Source organism: Phasianus colchicus, chromosome 13, assembly GCF_987193195.1.
Source record: "Phasianus colchicus chromosome 13, bPhaCol1.hap1.1, whole genome shotgun sequence".
NCBI classification, from domain to species: domain Eukaryota; kingdom Metazoa; phylum Chordata; class Aves; order Galliformes; family Phasianidae; genus Phasianus; species Phasianus colchicus.
In genome coordinates, this window is record NC_143448.1 from 8,617,756 (window position 1) to 8,641,581 (window position 23,826).

At 44.9% G+C, this 23,826-nt stretch overlaps 2 protein-coding genes and 1 long non-coding RNA gene across 11 annotated transcripts in view; 2 read left to right on the top strand and 1 right to left on the bottom strand.

Annotated features, from left to right (window-relative positions):
• VSTM2B (V-set and transmembrane domain containing 2B) overlaps positions 1-5,235 on the top strand; it is a 360,933-nt gene extending 355,698 nt beyond the window's left edge. For 6 of the 8 annotated variants that reach the window (XM_090149977.1, XM_090149980.1, XM_090149979.1 and 3 more), the window contains one exon: positions 4,689-5,229. In XM_090149977.1, coding sequence (XP_090006103.1) covers positions 4,689-4,777 — 89 coding nt within the window. In that variant the 3' untranslated portion in view covers positions 4,778-5,229. Of the gene's footprint in view, positions 1-4,688 lie in introns of all 8 variants that reach the window. The other 2 variants (XM_090149982.1, XM_031615089.2) reach the window with 2 other exon arrangements.
• Positions 1,034-23,826, bottom strand: part of LOC149916135 (uncharacterized) — a 33,795-nt gene continuing 11,002 nt past the window's right edge. Inside the window, exons 1-3 of one of the 2 annotated variants that reach the window (XR_016470927.1) lie at positions 20,109-20,220; positions 13,769-13,828; positions 1,034-1,119 (exon numbers count right to left, since the gene is read on the bottom strand). This is a non-coding gene — a long non-coding RNA (uncharacterized LOC149916135). Of the gene's footprint in view, positions 1,120-13,768; positions 13,829-20,108; positions 20,221-23,826 lie in introns of those variants that run through there. The other variant, XR_016470926.1, reaches the window with a different exon arrangement.
• Positions 20,690-23,345, top strand: POP4 (POP4 ribonuclease P/MRP subunit). The gene is made up of 7 exons (XM_031615320.2): positions 20,690-20,784; positions 20,860-20,912; positions 21,035-21,258; positions 21,723-21,800; positions 22,005-22,066; positions 22,361-22,462; positions 22,960-23,345. The coding sequence occupies exons 1-7, from the start codon at positions 20,778-20,780 to the stop codon at positions 23,094-23,096; spliced, it is 663 nt and encodes a 220-aa protein (XP_031471180.2). The 5' UTR covers positions 20,690-20,777; the 3' UTR covers positions 23,097-23,345.

Consider the following 23,826-nt stretch of genomic DNA (forward strand, 5'->3'; position numbering starts at 1 on the left):
CAGTTCCGTCCTATGTGGGCAGTCAAATTTTAGGTGTTACATCACAGCTGAAGGAAAACAGTCCTTTCAGCTCTGTATTAAATGTGCCCCTGCATCTTGCTGCCACCTCAGAAAGAAATACCAAAGGTCTGCTCAGATTCTGGGAAGAAAAATAGTGAACAGCTGGAAAATGTTTTGGCCGTTGGTTAAATATAGCTAGTAGAAGAATCATCCCATTTTTAATGTGTGACACAAGGCAGTTGGTTAATTAATGGTTGTTTTCAATTGGATGAACTGCTTTAAGTCAAACTTTGATAAACGTTCACACAAAACAAATTATTAAATAGAAAACTACAGTAAAATGTTATTATGTTGTAAATCCAAAAGAAGGATGAGTGATGCCAAGGAGCAATTCACCACCCACGAACAGAACAATTTGTTATTGTTCTCCTTAGTGGTGGACTCTCCTTTTAAGCCATGTGTATATAAATAATTTAAAAGCAAAATTGTAAGTCTGTGTAGTAATAAATAACCCTACAGAAGGAAAAAACTCCACTATCACATCAATATTCAAAACATAAACTAAATATGTTCTAAGTGCTTGTACTTTGTAAATAACTGTATTCCTGATTTAAAGCCTCTGAAGAATAGCTCTCTGTTCTCAAATCTGGGTCAGATCTCATGTCCAGATCCTGGGGATCAAGACCACATTCTGTTTATTTACATCTGCAAATGCAGCAATGTATTAACTCAAGTCAAAACCTTCACCGAGGCACTAAAAGCAGAATTGAGGACACGAAGCCCAGCTTGTTTATAAGCAGTGTAAGCTATAATGAAAGTGGTTCAGGTTAACTGTGCAGAGAGAAATTACTAACAGTTCTCCTTGTGTTCAGAGCAGAGGAATTCTACAGTCCTGTGTGTCTGCTTTTGCTGCCCAATGTATTACAGCACAATAACACTGAATTGGTGTGGATAAAACAAAACTTGTCATCGGTGTTTGGTAAGAATAACTTAAAAATAATTTGTGAAAGTACATTTCACTTTTATTTAACCACTGAGATTCTGTCAACAGTCTTTGAACTCCAGTTCTGCATCCACATTAAGAAGATGGAGAACGTAGCTTAAAAGTAACAGCAATTTCTGCAAAAGAGAAAAAATAATTTTTGCATTCATTCTTAGTTCTGCATTGAGATTTAAACTAAGTTGGTACACGAAGCTACAACTGACATGATTTGGGGTGGCAGGTGTGCTGTGACTAACCTGCTTTCCATTCCAGTACAAACAGCCCTCACCTGGTGTCCTTTGCAGCCCTTCAGTTTTATGATGGTCATTAGAGCACTTGAGCTGTGAGAGCCAATTAACACCAGGTTCTGTTCCTTGGTGTTTCCAGGGGAATTCCCCCCCTACAGAAGTGCAGCTTTCTTCCTGAGTTACTGGCAGCACACACTGTGACTGGAGTTCTGTGCTGAGAAAACCAAGTTCAGCTTTGCCATGGAGAAAGGGGTCCTTATGGCATTTAGTTTTGTGCAAATACTGGTGGCCAGATCTTCTCTGCAGTGGTGGGCAGGTGCAGAGCTAGTGAAAATTCAGCATCTCTGAGTGCAGCTGCCAGGAATGCTGCCCTCACTGTTCTCAGCACAGTGGGTAGCACTCAGGGACCAACCTGGGCTTGTGCTTGCAGCTATGCCGTGGCCTAGAGGTGAGCTTGGAAATGGGGATTTGTTGGCTGCAGTTATGGGTCTGTTGTGTCAGTGACTGCAATCTGTGATTAAGAACTCTGTCTTCAGATATCCCGTAGTGTGTCAGACTCAAAAAAAAAGATGATGGTCCTTCAACTTCAGCCCTCTCCATTCAGTTTTTAAGGTTTTATCCATGCTAGAATACATTAGTGAATTGACTGTATGTTTCTAAGGAAAAATAATGAGGCTAGACAGCATTCATGTACCTAGAAATGAATGCATAGTGTTTGCAGCTGTGTCCATGTGTGCCAGAGGAGCAGATCCAATGTGTGCTTGGAGGGTGCTGTGTTAGCAGACGGGCTGCGGGAGGCTGACTGGCCTTGCAAGGTTCTTGCTCGAGCTGAGAGCTCAGATCCTTCCCTGAAGAGCACGCCACCAGAGCCATGTGCCCTCCAAAACGCCAGGCTGCAGCCAGTGTCACCAGGACACCGCTTTGTCTCAGGGTTGTGTTGGTACGTGGACAGTTTGTTGGTGTTCTGCACTGGTGATAGGGAAGCAAAGGGAATTGCACGGAGTCACGGTGTGCAAGGGGCAGCTGGGCCCAGTAGTTTGCGTGCACACTGCCGCCCTTCAGGTGGTGTTCTGCTGTGTGCTCCTGAGGCGATGTCCTGCCTGCCAGAAGTCTGCTAGCTGTGCCCATGGCAGGTCTGAAATGAGAGATGGGGCACTGCAGCATTGCAAATATGGAGATGTACTTAAAGAAATACAGTACCCTGAAGACTCCTGATGTGTTTGCCCTCCACTTTTAAAGAGTCCAGAGATGTCTAAAGAGGTTTGTTACTCACTTCTCAGCTTCTGCTGCTTCAATGAATGTTCTGTTTGCAGCAGAGGACAGACGTGAAACATGCTGGGAAGGCTCACTCCTATTGGCAGCAGCCTCATCCCAGCAGTCCGAGGACTTGCTGCCGGCATCGCTGCATTGCCCTCCTGGTGCAGGAAGGGCTGCTTTTCCTGCCTGCCGTCTCCAGGACAGAACCTTCCTGTGCTCAGCTCCTCAGGGCTGGGCTCTACGGCAATGAGGGCAAATCTGAGCAGTGAGCAACTGTGGGGGCTGGTGATGGTCTGTCCGGTGTGCTACCCAGGACCACGAGCTTCAGCAGCTGCTGTGCTCCTGCACACATTCCTATTTTATTTTTTTACAACAATTTACTAGGTGCTTTAGCTACCTGAGTTGATTGTGTTAGTTCATGATTTTCAGCTTTAAAAAGAAAAACCTTGTGTTCATCTTAATAACCTGCTGTTGCTAAGTAGGCAGCCCTTTGCCACATGTGTCTGCATGCAAGGATTTAATTAAAACCTTAATAACTAAATAATCTCTACACAGTCTAGGTGTCTATGAGATAGCACACTATGGGGACAGTAGTTGAGTTCCTCAGTTGCACAACACGTTACAATGAGCTGGTTTTTATATTGGATAATAATACTCTAGCTGTGCTAGTGAGGCATGCCTATGAGGCAGCCTGAGCAGTGGTGTTCTCAGGAACTTCTTGAGGTATTTCCTTTGATCACACCACAGCTGACAGAGATTCGTATGGTATGTGAGGTATTTGCACTGGGGTGCCTGAGGAGAGTTCCCTAAAATTGCTTTTTCAAGGACATTGAGCACTTAAAAAATAACTTCAGTGCATTGAGAAGTGGTTCTGAGGTCACTTTTCTGGGTGGCTCTCTGTGCTTTGGGTACCGGGCACTCTGGTGCTCAGGCTGCCCTGACGCAGCTCTCGTGCCAGCTATGGTGTGAAGCTGCAGCTGGGCTCCTGCTTCTGTGTTCACCCTGGTGGAAGCAGCCCAAGGGCACACAAAGCATCAGTCACAGTGTGCAGCCCTGTATGCTGTCACATCACAGTGTTGGTGACAACCATACATGCAACTCCACGTTGCAGGTTGTGAAAGGTGTCACTTAGTGGCACTTAGGGACCCAATCACCTGTGGCTGTGGACCAGTGCAGGCTCATCTGTCTGCTCAGCAGGGCTTGGGGGAGTGAATGGCAGCAACCTGTTGTCCTGCTGCACTGCTACAGGCCGTGCCAGGATGGCACAGCTTCTGCATGGGAATTCTGCTGTGCTTCCCAGTGTGACCTGTGTCAGTGCTGGGGCCTCATCATGGCTGCCAGAGCTGGAGCTGTGCACATGGGTCCCAGGACTCAGCCTCCTGCACTGATGAGGTTGGACTACAGTGGTACACAGTAAATTCCTCTCTCTTTGGCACAGGTAACTAGAAAATAAAACAGCAAATATCTTAGTGTAAGCAGGGAGGAGGCAGGTACAGCCTGTTCAGCTGCAGCACGGATTCTGATGGCATTTCTTGGTGTGAGCCAATGCATGCGTGCCTGCCCTCCCTGCAGCATCCCCTGCAGTGTGCCACTGCTGCCCTGCACCCCATCTGTGTCACACGGCTTGCCTCATAGGAGTGCGAGCAGTGAGGACCAAGAGTCTGTAACGGATGTGTTTCACACCTGACCTCTGTTTTTCTATAGCTCCTGCGCACATCTTTAATTTAAAATTCTGCTCTTTCCTATAAAAGGTAAAGAAGATGTCAAGGGCTTGCTGTTCCCATTCCAAATGAAATGGGTTCATGTCCTGTTAATCAAGGAGTACGGCTGCAGCATTTGTCATTTCCCTTTAAAATAATGGGTGGTTGATACCTGTCATTTCCCAAGAAACTATATACCAGATTAAGGTGTATAGAAATAGAAATCTCAATTGCTGGTAACTTGGCCACAGCCGAGTTTAGGCATACCATTAGTGATGCATAATGAAATGACCTGAGTGGAGTTAGATTTGGGAGGGGGAAGAGAAAGCTATTAGAGTTGGATAGCTTGGGGATGCTGTTTTACTATTAAAATTAAGCTTCTGACCCCTGGCTCTGATGTGATAAAAATAAATCTTCCTGTATTTCTCTTCTGCGTTTAATCTTCTGTATTGGAAAAGATAAAAAATAAAATCTCCTCCTTTCCCTTGTCTCTTTTTCTAGGCACAGGACCTATTTATGCTACAGACCCACTCCTATACATGTTCCTGTTAATACTGCATAAGCTTGTACATTTATTAGTAAACCACTGATGGACTACTTCCTCCACTACTCCTCAGCCAAACAAAAGGAACCTATTTAAGAACAGGACAAGCCCCTGACAAAACATTACCCACAGTTGGAAGGATGGACAGAAAGAGACTGAAAGAAGCATGATAAATTCTACATGAGGGGAAAACATATTTTTGGGGATGTCACAGAAGGTAAACCACAAAAAATAATGCATCTAGTTTCCAGACCCTGTGGTGTAAGGCCCTGCTCTGTGCACGGCACCTATGGTTTCTCTATTTTAATGTAATATTTTTCTTTTCTAAACCTTTCCTCTGACTCTTCAGACTCTTCATTTTGCACGAACTGTTGAGCAGTTATCTTTATGACAGTATGTAAAGATGCTGGGTCAAAACCCTTCCTAAGAAAGGAAATATTTTTAGTAGATTGTGTTTAGTTTTTCTGAATTTCCTTTTTCTTTTTTTCTTTTTTTTTTTTTTAATTAAATTATTTCTTTTGGAGACATTTTAATTGAAAAGGTACATCTTACCATAATTAATAGGCACTGCTGATAATATTTATTTTTAAATGAAGATTGGAAACAAGGTAAGACATTTGTTTATAAACTGTATTGTATATTGCTGAATAACAGTTGAATAAAAAGATTTTGAAATAAAGTTTCTGCAGCCGTGTGTGACTTTCCCCGTTCTGAAGGAGGATTTGTGGCTGTGTCCCATTCCCTAACTCGTCACAGCACAGAAGATGAGAAGGGTGCACAGCAGATGAACTGACTGCACTCACACAGCCCCGTGCTGCTGCGTGCTGGCAGCTGTAGCACGGCATGGCTGTGTCCTGCTGGTGGGCTGCTGGTGGGCTGGGGCACGTAGTGCAGCGTGGGCTCTGGGTGCCAGCCTGACGCTTCCAAGGTAAGTAAGTTCTTCTGGAACTTTGTCCAGACTTTGTTCCAGTACTGGTTTAAAATATATTCAGTTTTTTAAGATTACATAGTTGTATATTTTTTCTTAGCAAGAGAGTTTCTTCTTATGAACCAAATGCTTTTCTACAGTAAATACAGAGATTAATTACTGTTTTTATTCAAAATGCCTGTTGTTTTGAGTATAATGGGATAACCTGGCAAGGAATCACAACTTTCTTTAGCTGCATTTATTGAAGCACTTTGAAATCTCCTGTGCCTGACTGTGGTTCTTATCCTGTCATTTATGTGGCATTCTAGAAAGGACCTTCGTTGTGGAAATGGTAAAGAGACAGCTACAGTGCCAGCAGACTGTCAGCAGAAGGCGTGGAGCAAAAGCAGGACGTGCCGGCTGCCTCAGCTCGTGCTCCCCTTCTAGGAGAGGGTAGGAAAGGGGTTTCAGTTTCTCATATGGCCAGCATTTGCTTTTCCTAGGACTGCCAGTCATAATGAGGGAATTGTGTGCCCACATCTCATAAGCATGAGACCAAAACACGTCTGTGTTCCCTGCGTGCTGCTGCACTGTCACAATAAGAAGCCCTCCTGCTCTGGGGCACACTCACTGTAGGGATCTGCAGGTGATAAATTTTTTTATAAGAATTTTCATCCTCTTAATTCCTGTTGTATCTTCTGGATTGGGGAATAATCCATCATCATCTCACCGAAAGCAGAAGTGCTGTACAGAAGGATGTGGGGGAGTTATCTGCTGCAAGCCAGGAGGTTCCCGTGTGAGCTGGTGCCCAGCTCCATCCTGCCCATGTGTGCAGGGCAGGGAGAGCGCTTCACAGCGTGAAAGGAAAAGACAGGTAGAAAAAGAGACTGGAGTGCTGGTCCCTGCCACAATTAACTCTGACATTTAATTCTTGTCTGGAAACTTGTTCAAGGACAACTACTGAAGGCGGGGCTCTGTGCGGAGCCTGCGATGTCACAGGAGCACTGAGCTTTTGAGTAATGGCTGGTGATGGAAGGGAAACCTGCCCAGGTTTGAACTGTGCGTCCTGGTGAGCTCATCACTGCTGCTTTTTCTCAAGGGCAGTAAGTGTTTTTCAGTGATCTGTCTTCCTTCTAAGAGAAAAAACCCTAACAAATTTTTTTATAAGAGGAAGAAATATATCTGTCTAAATTTATCTGAATAAACAGCTGAAACTTGAATTTGCAGAGCCTGTCTAGGAGTGAACAGTGAAGCTTTTATTCATTTTGACTGTACCTCTGCGTGGTCTGTTGGTAATGAGATCAGCTGCTTTGCCCTGATACTTTTGTTTCATCACTAACAGGCTGTGTTATTTCTTGAATTGCGTATTGCATGCTTTGCAGAAAATATGGGAGGAAATGCATTATCTTGCATTTGTCATTCCCCTCATACTGTAGACTGTTACCTGTGTAGGCATGTGACAGAACCTGGAAGTTCTGTGTGCAGCAAAAGAAGTAGAATTAACAAGGTCCTCTTGATCTTAATTGTACTGAAGGCAAAAAAGTATTAAATCTGCAACGGATTGTTCTTCTGTGAGATCAGAATTGTATGCTGCTGCAGGAATAACAATTCCACTATTCTCATTCACTCACAGTACAACCTCAGAACTACTAAACAACAACCTGAGGCTCTGATGAGAAATCTAACAAGAGCAGTAGGCTGCTTTTCCTTCCACTGAAGAACACACATGCAGAGATCACTCATTTCCAGCAAACAGAAGAACTTCAACAAGAGAGTGCCTTGCCAAGAGAAGCTGCCTCGACCTTCAAAAACACATTGAAAGAGTCCTCCAGGTTTTGGAGTCTTGGTTTCTACATTTCATTCAGCTTTTTTTTGCCAATACTCGGTCTATGTTTGGGGAGACAGCAAGATGAAAAGGGAGGCTGCAACTTTGGTATGCAATTTGGTCTTCCAGGAGCACTCAAAAGAATGAGAAAAATTTTGTTGGAAAAGAAGTACAGGATTGGTAGCATTATTGCTTGTGAGTGCATTAGGGGCTTTTGCTAAAACATCTGTCCTGAGAGCACCCTTCTGAAAAGGGCAGCTGCCTCACTTCTGCTGATTATATTTACAAAGGGCAAAGGCAGTTTTTGCTGTACCCTTAATGGACAGAGGCTAGTGGCAATTCTTGCTCTTTCATAAATCTCAGCATTCCTACTGGTGTCTGCTGTCAGAATCGATTAGGAGCGAGTGCTCGGACTGCAGAGCCGTGGAGAGACAGAGCAGACCAGCATGGAGCCAGGCAGGAGCTCCTCCAGCACTGACTGGCAGTAGGCTGGCCGTGTCCCCAGGCAGCGGGGGGAGGCAGCCCCCAGCCCCTGCTCCTTGCAGCAGGAGACAGCACGCCTGCAATGCCAGTAATGGCTGAGCTGGGAAGCGTGAGCGATGGCTGCTAGGGACCAGAGCTGAGTCATCTGTAATATAATCATAAGGAAACACACATTTTTCCTGAGAGAAAATCAATAGAACTTTGCACTTTTCCTTGTAATATTTCCAGCCTGTGCCATCAGCCATAGTTTGCTCACAGTTATACTGCTATAAATTCACTGCAAGTTAATGGATTTCAACAAAAATGAATGGATTTACAACAGCGTAATAGATCTAATGTTAGAGCCATGCACATGTAAAAATACGTGGAACAAAAGCAGATTTTACACCACATGGATCACCTTCAAGATGCCAACACCTTGCAAGGAAAAAGGAGAATTGCCTACTGCCAGGTATGCGACACACCGAAGGGAAAGGTGGGTGATGGAGGGGTGCACACACACACAATGCAGGGAATTAACTGTGCCGTTTTCATTTCTTCTGTAAAACATTTTGGACGTTCCACACATCTCATGTGGAATTACTAAGTAAATAAATAACGTTCTCCCAAAGTTGGGTGTCAGAACTGGGCTGGTTAATGTATGAGCTGCCTCTGCTGCATTTGTTACTACATGGTAAATTTCATGCTTAGCCAGAGGCTGCCCAAGTTCATTGATTCATTATCCTTAAACTTTGGGCGGTTATTAGTCAAGCTCCCTCCAGAACATCTATTTAATAAAGAAAAGAACAGAAAATTGATGGAATCAAAAATGCTCAAGTCTTAATTAGTGCTTTTTAGCAAAGACTGATTGGAGGGGTGTGGTGGGAATATGAAGTTGCAGTGAATGTGCTGCCTGATTCCAGCGGCTGCTCCTTCCCCGGAGCAGATGGACTCTCCCAGCCCTCAGCCTGCAGCCTAGTGCAGCCCTGGGCATCTGCACCACCAGCTAAGGGAGGAACCATGCTACACACCCTGGGAGAGAACTAATATACCGGTATACACAAATGATCCTGATTGATTAAGAGTGTTTGGATGGTAAAATCCTCATGGGATTTTCTTTTCACAATTTTGGGCTTCTTTGGTGTTTTTGTTCCCTAGCAAAAAGCAGGGGAAATGCAGGCTCTCCAAAAGGCAGAGCCGGGGGCTGCACACAGGGGAGGTGTTTGGTTTTAATCCACACAGGAGCTGTAGTTGCACCACAGCAAAATTACCTGGTCCTGAAGTGAAGGGAGTGGGAGTAAGGCTGGGAGAAACCCAGCAAGGCACGAGGGCTGCAGTGCCCTCCTGTGCTGCACAGCCCGTTCCCCAGGCACAGCCCTGGGCTTGACAGGGCAGAAAAGAAGGGTGGCATTCTTTTTCAGATGATGTTTCTGAAACCCAACAACATCTCTTAAGTAAAAGATGGATTTTACTATAAATAGAGCCAGCCAGGAAAAGTAATTTGGTTGAGATCTGCATCACGGATGATACAAAACATGACTGGAAAAAATGGCCTTTTCTAAGCATCTATGCCAATGTTAACCAATGAATTGAAGTTTTCTATTTTACCTTTGTTGTCTGTTAGCCTTATAATAACTATAGCCATAATGGGCATTCTAAACAAATCAGTTATGCTGAAGTTGAATCAAAGATATCTGTTAATAAATTGTCCTCCTTGTTGGCTACAGATTTGTCTTCCTGTTATTGTTAAAATGATTCTTAAATCTCATATGTAAAATCATCTTTAATAAAAATTAAATGAACAAGGTCTCAATAAATAACTCAAAGATGCTTAGTCTACCGTAAACATAAGATTTAGCTCTAAATTTCCATGTCAGAGCGTCCCCTTAACGGATAAGCTGTAATTTATTTACTTGTCCAGGACAGCTGCATTTCAGTGCTTCCAGAGTTGTCAGAAGTGATCTGTGTGACTGACTGTGTCAGTGTGTCATTAATCAGCTGCTCTTTGCAGATCTAAAAATGTGTCATTGGCCCCACGGGAGCTTCTACGCTGTCAGAGTGTGGAAGAAGAAGGGGGGTTTGTCTCATTCCCCCTCCCCCGAAGAGCAGCACGGTGGGTTGCTGGCACCTAGAAATGAACACCAAGGGTGCAATACCTCCGTTATGTCTTGGGATGTGTGGCCTCCCATGGCACTAGGCAGCCTTTGGCAGTCGTTACTCTGAGAAACTAGAGAAGGCGCTAAGAGTTGTATGTGGAGAATGAATCCTCTGTGCTCTCTAGAGCCTCACCAGTGTGATGAGTAAGGATTCAGTTTTTCTTCTCAGCTTACCCTAATCCCCTCTGCACTAATGGATGGTGGCAGGGGCTGAACTGCCAGGTTCCCAGAGCTGTGTCTGGTGCATCCCAGGAGCCTCAGCCTTCCACACTGTTTTGGGAGGAGAGCCACCTGCTCCTCCCCAGCCTGGAGCCAGCAAAGGCAGCAGAAACACAAGGAAAAGCCACCTGTGTTAGATCTTGAAGGCACTTTCAACTGTCTGAGGAATTTAAAGCCTGCTTTCTGTACTTAAGCTGAGCAGTTTTGTGACTCCCAACAGGAATTGGGATGTTGTCGAAAAAACCCACGCTTTTATTTTATCACACATGAACATACGTTGCTCTGAGCTCTGGAAAGCTGGAAGCACCTAATCAGCTTGCCTTGCCCCAGCTAGGCTGAGCAGTATGTTAGCTGGGGAGCTGCACTTGCTTGGGTGTGCTGAAAAATCTTTGGGTAAGGACACAGGGTGTATACATTTACATCTCAGTCAGGCCAAGAAATAATACTAAGTGGAGTCTAGACTGATCTGTGCCTGTCAGTGATGCTCACTGCCTTGAGGAAAAGTCAAGAAAGGCTGCAAGACGGGCTAAAGACAAAACTATCAAAATGCAACAATGAAAATGTACAAGCTGATTAAAGAAACAGTTAATCTAGCTAGCTTAAATTCCTACTGAAGTCAGCAGTGAAACTCCTTATTTAGTGAATTCTTTTGTATGACTCCTTTAATAATTAATAATACTGGCATTTCAGTCCCCAGGGAAGTAAGCAGAGTTTCACAAGGCAGAAAAAACCACAAAATTAAGTATGTACTGGTGCTCTGATCCAGTTGTGAGTTTGTTGGTTTGGCTATCTTGCAGTTCTTCAGCACGTAGAGAGATGAAGAACAAAGCCTAACCTCTGCATCCAGAACCGTGGGAGCTCAACCAAAAGCAAATAGGAGTTCAGAAACACACGGTATGCACCTGTCAAAATCTGAACTGCAATGTGATTTAACAGCAAGACTGAACCAATGAAATTGAATTCAAGTTGCTACAGTGTACAAAGTCTAAAGTTAAAAAAAAAAATTCAATATTTTTCAAGAACATAAAATCCTTCTATTAACTCAGGAGTTAATTATTTTATAACTAGATAGATGTTATGCTACTTACTCTAGACTAAAGTATTTCACTAGAACAAATCATCTCAAAAGCAAATACCTGGAGCTTTGCTGGGTTCAGGAAGCATTTGTCAGCGTGGTCATAAATGTGCATGGAAAAGTCAACTAAGTTTAGGATCATTACCCAGGGGTAATTCAAACCTTACCACTGCCATTTCTTGGAGCAGCACCAAAGGACTTCTCAGTGTTCAGTGCCATGAAAACACCATGTGTTCCACACAGCACGTTTCCCTTTATCCAGAGCTCTGTTGCTGCTGGCATTTATAGAGCCTGGGAAAAATCTCTGTCTGATCTGTTGTTTACAGCTGGGAATGCAACTACAAAATGGTGAGGGAGGAGGGGATGTGATGTGTGAGGCTGCACGGAGCGTCTACCTGCGGACACTAAACCTGCTGTAGGATCACTAAAGTAGGAGACAGCTGACAGCCTGTGCAGGGAATGCACTAACATCAGTTCTGCGGTCATGCCAAAACTATTCATTTTCATTTGAGCAACCTATGTTTCCAAAACAGCCGGATGGATCTCAGCTCAAGGAGACAGCTGAATAAGCAGGAGCAGCACAATTTGCCCATGGCTCAAACTTTCACTCTGCTCTAAAACAAGCTCCTCTAAGTCAGGAGAAAACTGCAGATTTTTTCCTTCATATGCTGAGTCAAATAGCAAAATAAGGTGTTTTCCCAAATAAACTCACTAAAAATGATTTTTTCCCATGCATCTGTCTAACCAGGGTGTGAGAAAGTGCATAATTCAATGCTATCTAGCCTGAGGGCTTAAAGAAAAGCTTAACTCCCCCTGCAAAACGGAGTGCAGATAGCTGTGACAACTGCCTATCTGCAGGCTGCAGGCTTTCAAAAGAGCAGGTAACATAGGTGCACTATCTGACTGCAGCTTAAATTCTGCCCAAGTCATGCCTGCTTGGTTCAGTATACTCAATCAATGGCCGTTAAGGTATTAAATAGCCACAATGTACAGCTTATTTCAAAAGAAAATACTTTAAACAGCACAAGTGACTCCTGTGCACACATTAACAAAAAACCAGGACACAGTGAACGAAATTCAGTGTAGCCACAGTAATAACTGTAACAGAGAAATGCTGACCCTGACTAATGAAAGGAAGAACCTGGCTATCGCTGCTCAGGAGAGATTAGGTTCTTTCCGTAAATATTTCATATATATACACAGTATATTTTTCATCCAGCTGCCTCAGACCAAACCCAACATCTTGAGAGAAGTACATACCCCTTACGCCCAGCAGCACAAACTGTAGTCTCATGGCAATGGTAATTGCAAGTGGAAAATAGCTCCCAATGTGCAAGGTCTCTACTTTATTATATTGCGATGCATCTTCTTATTTTTCATGTGACTGGTTCATGTGACCCTGCCAGTATATAAAAATGCTGTTGAATGTTTCTTTTCTATTTTATTATAATGTAATATATGGGATGCTGCAATTCTGCAAGTTACTTGCACTTGACTGACATTTCTCTGACAGTCAAAAAATTGCTACATATAGTTGACTGAGATTAAAATGTGTAGATTGTGTACAGCTGTATCCTGCTTTCAGAGTGCAGGATTGGAAGGCTTCCATTAAATTGTTATTTTCAGTTATTATTAGATCCTAAATCAGTTAATATAATTACATTCCCATAATGAATGTGCAGCATTGTGAGCCTAAATGCTATATTTTCTATTGATCTATCTCCGCAACCTGTTTAGTGAAATCATTAAAATGATTTACAATGCTGACCTAATATCTTAGCGGTTTAGTAAATCATGTTGCCATGTGTGAGGCTCAGCCAGTTGTGAGCCCTCAGCCCTTGGCAGCACCAGGACCTGAAGTGGAGCTGCAGTGAGTGCTGTGCTGGGCCTGAAGTGTGCTCAAGGTGGGCAGAACCACCTCCTCCAATGCTCAGGGAGAAAAAGAGGCTCAAACTGGTTTGTTTGTTGGCTGCCTGTGTTCTTCAAGGTACAAACATTTCAGGGTGCTACCAAGCTGAAGCACAATTTCAGCTGTCATTTTCAGGTAATGTATCTTCACTTGCAACTTAAACATTCCCCTTTTCTATCCAAAAAAACAACCCTAAGTGCATGGCCAGCAAAAAGGGGGCCAGCTCTGGAGCTTGGAATTGTTACATGAAAGACAGTCGGTGAAACAACTCCATCATTATTGTTGTTAACTTATAGGAAAAGGCAACCATAAGTACCTTCTCCTTCAAATAGGTTTTCAGGGCTCAGCAGGATTCAGTAGTGTCGAGACAGAGATACTCTAAAGCAATGCCCCAAAGCATCTTAAAATCTCTATAGGTCTCTTTGGTAATCTCTGGCCACAGGTAATTCCCCAGGCTCTAGAGAGGGCTTTTTTTCTAGCTCACCTTCCTTCATTGTGCTAGTGCAGTCAGGGTTCCCGCAGAGCAGGGGCAGAAGCACAGAGCCTGGAAGACAAAGTAGAAAGCAGTCACATTAGCAAGGGTGTCAAGAGCAAAGTATATTTCAAGTATTATTACAAAAAGCTGGACCCTTTTTCCCATTTAGAAAAAAAAAAAAAGTGCATTTTGACAGCTGCAGTATGGAGCCAAAAGGATGGAGCTGGCTTCTGTGGGATCAGGACAACGGCTGCAACGCGAGGCCGGCACAGGGGCACCCCATGGGGATGGCTCCCATGCTGGGCACTGCCCTGCAGCTGCACCCGGGCAGGGGACACAAACCTGACCCCATCCATGACATGAGGAAAGAGCCCACAGCTCTGCAAGCCGCTGGCATTTGAAACATCATTTATAATGTCTCCACTTGGAATTTGTGTGCCTGAACAAGCCTCAAGCTTGCTTTCAGCATCCAGTACATTTCTTTCAGTTCCATTCTTTTGCATAACTATACAAAGAAAGGAAAAATGTCTGATGGAAACCTAAAAATTTGAAGGCAGTTGTCGAACACTCTTTGCAGCAGATGTCATTATCCTCCTTCCTGACCCTAACCTGCCACTGTTTTTCTTTTGCTTTAAATGGACCTGTAATTTCACAATGTGCATTCAACTGGAACGATGCTTTTTGTTAAATAAACTTTACCCTTGGACTGACTGCACTGGGCTCTGAAAAGAAACACTTCTTGCTTACGACTGTTCCAAAATAGGTCTGAAATTCAAAAAGAACTGTTGCTAAATGGGCTGTAATCATGCTGAAGGTTAAGGGAGTATTCTTCCACAAAAACAAACAAATAAACAAGCAAACAAACAAACAAAAAAAACAGATGAAAAAAAACTAATATCTGTGTTCTGCTCTGCAGTCTCACTGCTGGTAATTTCACTGATCAGAGGATTCTGTTTTCAGAAAGCAGCCTGCTGTGCTGCAGTGTGTTTCCAAGTTGAAACAGCTGTAGGTGCAGTGGTGCCCTTGGTGCCACACCTGGAAGCATCAAAAGGGACCTGGCTGTCCAAGGCCCCACAAACCAGGGGGAGCCAGGCAGCTCAGCAGCAAGTGCTGCAGTGCCAGAGCTGGTGGGGACCCGAACAGAGACTTCGTCATTACTCCCAGCAACAACCCACCCCAAATTCAGATTGCAGGATCGGTTTTACACACAAGGCAGTCATAGAATAGTCACAGAATCATAGAATCCTTACGTCTGCACTGCATCTCCTCTGTTCCTCTACCAAAGCATCCTCAACCTTAGGTGCCACATGCCATTGCAGCAGTCCTAATTTCACACTAATGTAACACAGAGAAAAATCCTTTTAAGCTAGGCTAATGCAGAAGAGACTTGGGCTCAAGGTGTTTGTTAGCCAGTGCTCTGTGCTCACTGACCCATGGTAACAGCATACATGGGTCAGCTCGGCTATGAGTCTGTGATTAGTTAATTCTGTTTAGAGGCTCTGCCTAAATTCAAAACGTTCTCTCAGCCATTCTCAGCCCCAGTCTGTTTTTAGGAAGTACAAAGCGCTCAGTAGTCTCTACCTCCTGAAAAAACCCACTACTGGCAGGATGAAAGCCTGCCCCCCAGGTCTTCCCCACTGCAAAATATATGAATTCATCTCATGCTAAAATTAACATATATTGCTAAGGCGAATGAATTGCCGTATATCTATTAGCTTCCAGCATTTCCAGAGCGGGAACTTCATTTAATTAACCGCCTGACAGGCTAGCTCTCTCCAGAACCATGGCCACAGTTATTACTTTTATCTCCTTGGACACCTGCCTCTCACCCTGGTTTATCAGATTTCTCCCAAAGAGATGGACAAAGTATTTTCTGTTGTACGAGGCTGCGGGGTTTTGTGTTGAGCTTTTTTTAAAGGAAAGGTTCTTACTGAAGCACTGAACTCAAACAAGCGTTTTTGGTCTGTTCAATTATCAAAGCAGCACAGCAGCATTAACCCCCTCACTGCCCGGCACACACCTTCACTTCAGAGGAAATCAGATTGCACACAAGGAGATGAAAGCCTTCCATTGGGTCCTGGCAGCTGCCTGCCCTGAGCATCCTTCCTAACGAGTGTGCCCACAGCAGAAAGCAAACCCATCAGCTCCTTTGATGTGTCTTCTTTCCTTTCTTCCTTGTACACAAACGTGGAAATACAGTTTTGACTCCCAAGCATATAGATCAGTGCCATAGCTGCACTCCACTGAGTGGGATCTGCCTGAATTCCTCCACCACGTTCCAGGCCAGCTGTTCCACTGCCACTGATACCTTTATAATTGGTCTTAAAAAGCTAATATATTTGCAAGCAAATTTACCCAAATAACCCCAGCCTACCTGAATTCCCAGTACAGGCACTACTGTTACAGCTATCCCCGCTAACTAACTGTGCCCTGTAAGCACTCCCCTGACAGACAACAAGGCTTGCTGTGAGCTGCCACCCTCCCTCTGCCAGCAGCTCAGCACACAGCCCGGGTGCTGGGGGCCATGACATGACAGGTCAGCCAGCTGCACCATCGCTGCAAGGCTCTTCAGAAGCCGCTTTGTGGGGCAGAGCCTTTTCACCAATCCTGTTCAGCCCCAGTTCCAGGGACACACACGTAAGGCAGGCAGGACTCGGCGCACACTGGGGAATTGTGACAGGCACGTTCAAACCTGCGGGACCTAAAGATACTGGCTGCCTTGGCATTTGACACCTTTATTAGTGTGGACTTGGAGATGCATCTCTTCGACAAGGACAGTGCAAGCTGACTCATTTTATTAAAAATAATGTCAGTCCTGACAGCCTAATTGTGTTACTTTGAAAGAGTCTGGCAGGAACAGGGCCCTGCCAGCTAGCGATGCCTCGGAGATGGATGCCTCATTACAGAGCAAAGATGAGAAATTTGTCTCTAACTAATGAATCTTTTCAAATTTCCTGGGATTTCAGCCCAGATCCCCAAGCTGCAGGCCGGCCAATGGGGCAGGGGCTGTCCTCACCTTGGGAGCACAGCTGCCCTCAGCCAGGGAATGCTCTCCCAGCACCGCCAGCAGCACTGCAGGCTCCTGCGCCCCACAGAGTGATGTACAGGATGATGTAATGTGTCTTTGGCCAGAACTTACCAGTGGGAAAGTGCACAATCAACACAACCACACCGTATCACGCAGACCTGCAGAGTTTGACAACCATTTCCTAGAGAAAACAGTATAAACTTCTCTCTGATGAAAAATCCAGCATAATGGATGTTTTTGAGCCTCAAACCTTTTCATTTTTATACCTCAAATTTTAATCATGTTAATTTAACATAGTTTGACCAAAACCAAATGAAATACATCATCAAACAATTCAATCTGCTATAACTCCAGTGACCACTATTACTTTATCATTTTTTACTTAATACTCATTTTGTGTGATGCATCCCTACCACAATACAAGCCAGTATTTGCCACGTTTAAAAATAAAATATTACACAAGATTTAAACGAGACTCAAAAATTAAAGGCAGCAAAAATAGCAACCCCAAGACAGACTGCCACGGCTTAACACATGGGTGCAGAAGCTGCTATTAATTAGAAATACAAGCTGTTGGGGAGGAGCAGCAGTGTCTGTCACACTGCCGTGCCTGCGCCAGCCGTGAGCTCAGCACACAGGGAAGCCCAACGTCAGCTGCCAGCAGCTCAGCTTCTGACTCCTCATTACTGTTTTTGGGACCAAGCGTTGCTTTTCAGCATCCCGCGAGGCACTAAAATCGCACTTCTGCAGGAGTTACCACCAGGTATTCTAGGCTCTCACTTTTTAAGAAGGGTATGGCTTATTATTTTGATATAGAAAAGATGATCGTGTTTAAAAAAAAAAACAACATTTCCTTAGATTAATGAATTCCCCCCAAAGTCTCCTTCCACAGATAGCTTTACAGTGATGTAAAACAGGCTGGTGTACATGAGAACTTGAGGCCCGTATGCTGCAAGAAGCTGTGAACAACCACATTTTCTCCAAAGACAAAACAATTTTTAACTCTTAATACTTGAAAGAGCTGGGTTCTGCCCCACCTAGGAGCGGGCCGGGACAGTTCACAAGAGGCAGCACTGCACAGCCGGCACACACCCGTGTGTCCCCATGGAGACACTCTCGGTGCTGGGCTGCCCTCTGGCGAGGAGCGGCGTTACACAGCCCGGCCAACTGCTGCTTTTCTTCGCTTTAAAATCCAGCTTTTAAATCATTTAAAGTTCTGAACATACTCTGAGATTATCATTTCCCTTTCCAATTCCGCACACAAGCCCAGGCTCTCTGGGCAGCAGTGACAGCACAGGCAGGACACCGTGGCCAAGCAGCCCGGCACCCACAAGGAAGCCAGCCGTGTCACAGTCAGCCAGAGCCCTGGGAATGCCGGCATGGCCTGATGTGTGCTCCCGGCCGGCTGGGCTGAAAGGGGGATGTGGAAAAGGGGCAGAGGAGCAGTGCTGAGAAGCAGACGGGAGTTAGGCTGGCTGCACACTGCTTCAGCACAGCCAGGGAATGGGGAGGAGCTGGGAAATGTATTAACAACTCGGTATTTGGATAAGGGAAATCAGATCAGAAGGTTTAAAGCGACAATTATTTTCACCACTATACCTGTCCAGAGGGACCAAGTTTGACTAATACAATTTGGCCAAGAGGAATAAATTACATTGATCTTAAGAACTCAAATGCTTGCTGAGTCGCTCTTTCTGGAGAATTACAGTATCTATTTCTTGTATCAGCAGCAATCAGGAAAAGCGTGTCCATGATTACAGCCCAGTCACCTTCTACACACATCACTTCACTTGTGCTCATCTCCAGCTTCAGTTCACAATTACTCTTGAGCAACAAACAACCAAAACTGTGATCTTCTATTCTTATGTGATAAAACATCTTTATTTACTGCAGCTGGATGCTCTGCACCTCACCTGTAGCTTTCTGTGCCCGCTGGAAATTCCCCCAGGACATTGCTGTTACCTGCCTCAGCCTGCACGTGTTTCTCCCATCACCCACTGTAATTCAACACACCGACAGCCGAAGCAACATGGCCCCCTACTGTACACACGTATGGTGGCTCACTGTTGGGTTTTTACAAATACATAGACAGACTTAAAACGCAATAAATAAAGCCATACGCAGACTTAATGGAATAAGAAATGCCAATGTTCCACCGTAAAGTGGAATAAATAATATATATTAGGGGTTTATATCACCATAAACTTATATCCTGCTTTCATGCTGATTTATTTGAAAAAGTAAAAAGCTTCAAAGGCCTATGACACTAAGAAAGGTGGAGCAAGTAACAATGCACATTCAGAAACACGCATCATAATTATTTGCACTTCTGTTTACATATTTCTGCTTTGATTTTATTCTATATTCCCATTTTACTCACCTTCCCTAATTTCTCTGAGCCATCTCTTTCTTACTGATCTGTAAAATCTGTTTCCACGTATTCTACTTCCTCCTCCTGCTCTTTTTCGTGTTCATTTGATTGAGCCCCACTCCTGGCTCAGAGCCCTTTCCCTGGGACACACGCTAACAAGCTGACCTGGCTTCCTCAGACGTCTCTGAAGATAGATTGGGAAATGAAGATGTAAAGCTGTTGGAAGAGACTGGTTTCCCCAGGCACCTGTTTAGCCTGGATCATTGGATTTACTACAGCGGCATCGCCAACACTGATTTGACTATTAATCCCTTAAGTGCCTTAGGAACTGCAGCATAAATCCAGCCAAGGAGCACTCATACGGCCCTGAAGACCCATAGTGTTCATCCTGGTACTCCATTCATGAAAACTGATCTTTTCTTAAATAGCAATGACAACTCAAGGAGTCCCTGCTTTGTAAAATCAAGGGACCTGCTTGCTGCGGCAACATCCTTCACTGCCAGGAGACCCTTCATACACAACGTATGGGAACTGTTGAGTCACGGCCTGAACCACCACTAAGCATCTGTGGAAAGGACCCGGTCAGCCCCGGGAGCGCAGGTGAAGGCAATTCAGCTTCAGGGTGGAGCCTGGCTGCACCTCTCTTAGACCTCATTTAAGGGCTGACTGCCTCAAAGGAAAGATCTCTGGCTGGAGATCTCTCCTTGGTGATGCTTTCTCCTGCGAGCTTAGATCCTCAGACACAGGTGAGCAGTCCTTTCTCCGTCCCTCATAACACCTTTCTATTGCTTTAGTCCCTTTGTCTTTGCACCTCTTGTATCACTTTCCATCGTGATGATCTTTCTGACTGTTACACCAACCAGTGCTCACGCTTATTAATCTGAAGAGACTGGCCCTTTCTTCTCTACGAATACACAGGCTTATCTGCGATTCTGTTCCTCGTTACGTACCGCTTCAGTACCTCTGTGCTCCACAGCAGCACTCCACAAAATGGCCACATTTCCTACGTTCTGTCAGAGCAGCCCTGTAAGCCTCCTTCCCCAGGCGGCACTTGGTTACGCGTGTGGCTGATGCCCACCCCGTGACAGGAATACAAACGCCTCCTTTATTTTAATGCGAGCTGGGGTTTGGCTGGGCAGGCTGAGCAACTGGCGGCACCGCTTCCAGAGCACCTCGAGAGCAGGCTGCGCTCTATCCCCGCTCTATTCCCACAGGCGCAGCAATCCAGAGGAGGCAAACCCCCTGGGAGAGCAGGAGGCGCTACGTGCACGCGGATGCGCATCCTCGCACTAAACGCGGGTGCGGTGCGCAGACCTAGCTCGCAGCTCGCAGCACATCTCTGTAGGCGCTGACGTGCAGCAGCTCCACGGCGGGCCGCGCTCAGCCTCAGGGCGGAGGCCGCCGCACGGCTCGTCGCCGGGAGCTGCGCTCAGGGGCTCCGCGGGACGCAGCGCGTCGTCGGGAAGCGGGGCGCCCCCTTGCTAGAGCGCCGCCCGCCAGCTCTAGCGGCCGCCTCGCCTGCAGCGCCCCCTGCCGGACCGGCGGGGAGGGAGGACGCAGCCACGCTCACGCGCCCCGCCCCGGTAGCGCACACGCGTCTGCGCCTGCGGAGCACCGCGATGGAGGGTGAGTGCGGCGGGCCGGGGGAGGAGGAGGAGGTTGGGGGGGATGAAGCCGACTGACGCCGCTCTCCGCCCGCAGGCGTGCTGTACGACGGGCTGCCCCGCGAGGCGGCGAAGGAGCTGCGCCTGCAGGTACCGCTCCCGTTCACCCCGCCCGTGTCTGACCATCGCTGCTGCCGCGGTGACCGCAGCTCGGCGGCTGGCTCCGATTTAATCATAACGGCCTTTTGAGAGTATTGTTACAACGCCTACAGCCCCAAGGGTCAGAGGAGGCCAGAGCGTTTGTGAGCGCCTTCCTGAAGCGCAGCATGCCCAAGAAGAAGGACGAGGCCATCCGGGACGCGCTGACGCGGAAGGCCGTGGTTCTGGAGCACCGCTGCGCGAGGAGGAAGAAGCCGAAGAGGAGGAAAACAAAAACCTTCACGGCCAGGCAGAGGCGGGAGCTGCGCCTCTTCGAGATCGAGCCTGAGCAGCAGAGGTGCGAGCGCGAGCTGTGTTCCCCGCGTTCCCCCCAGGACGTGCCCGTGTGGTACCTGGGCTGTTCGATTAACTCGGCCCTGACCGCTCCCCTTCCTAAACACAACCACCTGTGACTTCAGTTCTGATCCCCGCACTGGCTGTAACCAGGGGACTCCGTTTTGCATTGTGTTCCTTGACCAGTGCGTGCTGAGTAAGGCCTGTGCTGCCCCTAAAATGGGGTGTGGGGGGGGAGAAGCAGAATGTTCTTAAACACGTCTCACCCCCCCTCCTTGGGTTTGATAGGAGCATACTCAGCTTTTTTATTAAAAAAAAAAAAAACAACTTGTTGCTTGGACTAGTTTACTGAGTGATCAGCGCAGATGATAACATCTGTATTTGTTAGTCTTAACTCTGTGGATTGTTTTAGTAAGCAATGTGTTTTTATAACTAAGTTCTTGTATAATGCTTGCCTTCTAACTGCAGATACGAACTCTTTCTACCACTACACGAACTCTGGAAACAATACATCAGAGACCTATGTTATGGACTTAAACCAGATGCGTAAGTCGAGACATCTAGTGATCTAACCACCACCAATTTTAAGATGTTTCAGGTAGCAACTTGATAAACTTAAAAGTGTCAATTATTAAATAAGGATGATATACTATTTCTGTAAGCTTTGACCATTACTTCAGTAGTCACAGTCACACTATAAACACACTTTTCCATGTATTTTTCTTCTCTGATCCCACCCTTTTGTTCAAGGCAACCACAGATGGTTCAGAGCAAACTGCTAAAAGCTGACCTCCACGGAGCTGTTGTTACAGGTACTGTTTGCTTTATTCTACAGAGTTATCTGAAATTCGTTACTCTCCTTTGTTTCAGGTGCTCACTGAATTCCTTCCAGTATAAACTCTAGAATCACATAATTATAATTGTGTTGGAGTCTCTATCCATTTACCAGCACTACTTAATTTTTCCACTGCTCTTACTGCAAAGATTAACTACAAGTCTACCAGCAGACTACTAAAACAAGCTTCTAAAATCATGAGGCAACAGTGGAACAGCAAACAAACTGCACCTGAATTTATTCTAATACGTGCATACTCTTGTTCTTTCAGTCACAAAATCAAAGTGCCCATCTTATGTTGGGATAACAGGAATAATTCTACAGGAGTTTAAACACGTCTTCAAAATTATTACTAAAGACAACAAATTAAAAGGTATGTGAAATGTTTTTCAGTGTTTGTTATAATGTAACTAAAAATCTATCAAATATTATTATACTTGGAGCAAATACATGAGCACACACACTATTCTTTACCACTGCTTACATATAATTCTTTGCGTAGTGGTAGAAGCTAATGTCTTTTATCTACCACATAGAAGCCCAATAAAAATGTGGGTTTTTTTTTTAAATTACTTCTAAAATACATTTCCAGTGATTTCCAACATGATTATGCACATGGCTTGTTCACCTGATTCACTGTAGATTGTTTTCTGCAACACTTAATGCATGCTTGCAAAAGAGGACTAAATTCTAGCAGTTTTGGTTTTAAATGTACAGGCTTAGGTTATATTTCTCATTCTACAGTATGGAAACTTGAAATGTTACAAACTTGAAGCCTGCATGTGAATAGTATTCCCTGGTGCACCAGTATTTATTCAGAGTAGGGGCTTTAATTAGTCCACTTCTTGCTAATTTCTTCTGCATTTTCAGTTGTTCCCAAGATTAACAATGTATTTAGATTGGAGACTGATGGATTCATTTCCTACATCTATGGAAGCAAGTTCCAGCTTCGAGCAAGTGAGCGGTCTGCAAAGAAGTTCAAGTTGAAAGGAACAATTGACCTATGATTTCATACCAAATCAAAAGGAAACAGGATGTCTGCTGTTTTCCTGCAGTTTAATAAACAGGTTTTCTGGCAGGCTGAAAATAGAGTGAACTAGTAGAATTTTTAACTTTTTCTTCATACTGAAGAATGACTTTTTTTTTTTAAATGACTGGTCTTTAAAGCAGTCTGTCAAGCTGCTGGAGTCTTAGCTGCATCTTTTTGTAACCTATGTGTAATGTTCTGCTTTCTATTAAACTTGTGATTAGTACTGATTACCTGGCTTATTTCAATTTTGTCGTAATGCAATGAATATCTTATTTCATAACTTTTTAAGTGTTACTGCTGCCTTCTGTATGAACTGGGCTCTATCTGCCTATTTTACTGTATAAGGAAACTGCAGCTGGTAACTTTCTGTAATTGTTCCTGGATTACCATCTTTGCCTGTTCAGCTACATCCATGCTACTCTGAAAGATCTAATGAGGGCATTGGGCAAAAATGTCTTTCACGTGTACTTTGTCAGCAACAAAGATGTTCTTTGCTGCAAAAGGTATCATTTCCTGACATATCAATGAGAACTCTTTCTATAATATCAATAATGCTTTCTGGATTGTTTTCCACTAAATACTAGGGAATGTTTTAGTATCTAACTTGCAAGGACTGATAAATACCAAGGTTATGAACTTTCTCATCTTAGTTGGGGACTGTTTGTGCTTTTTTCATAGAATTATCTACCCAAATGGAAAAATACACT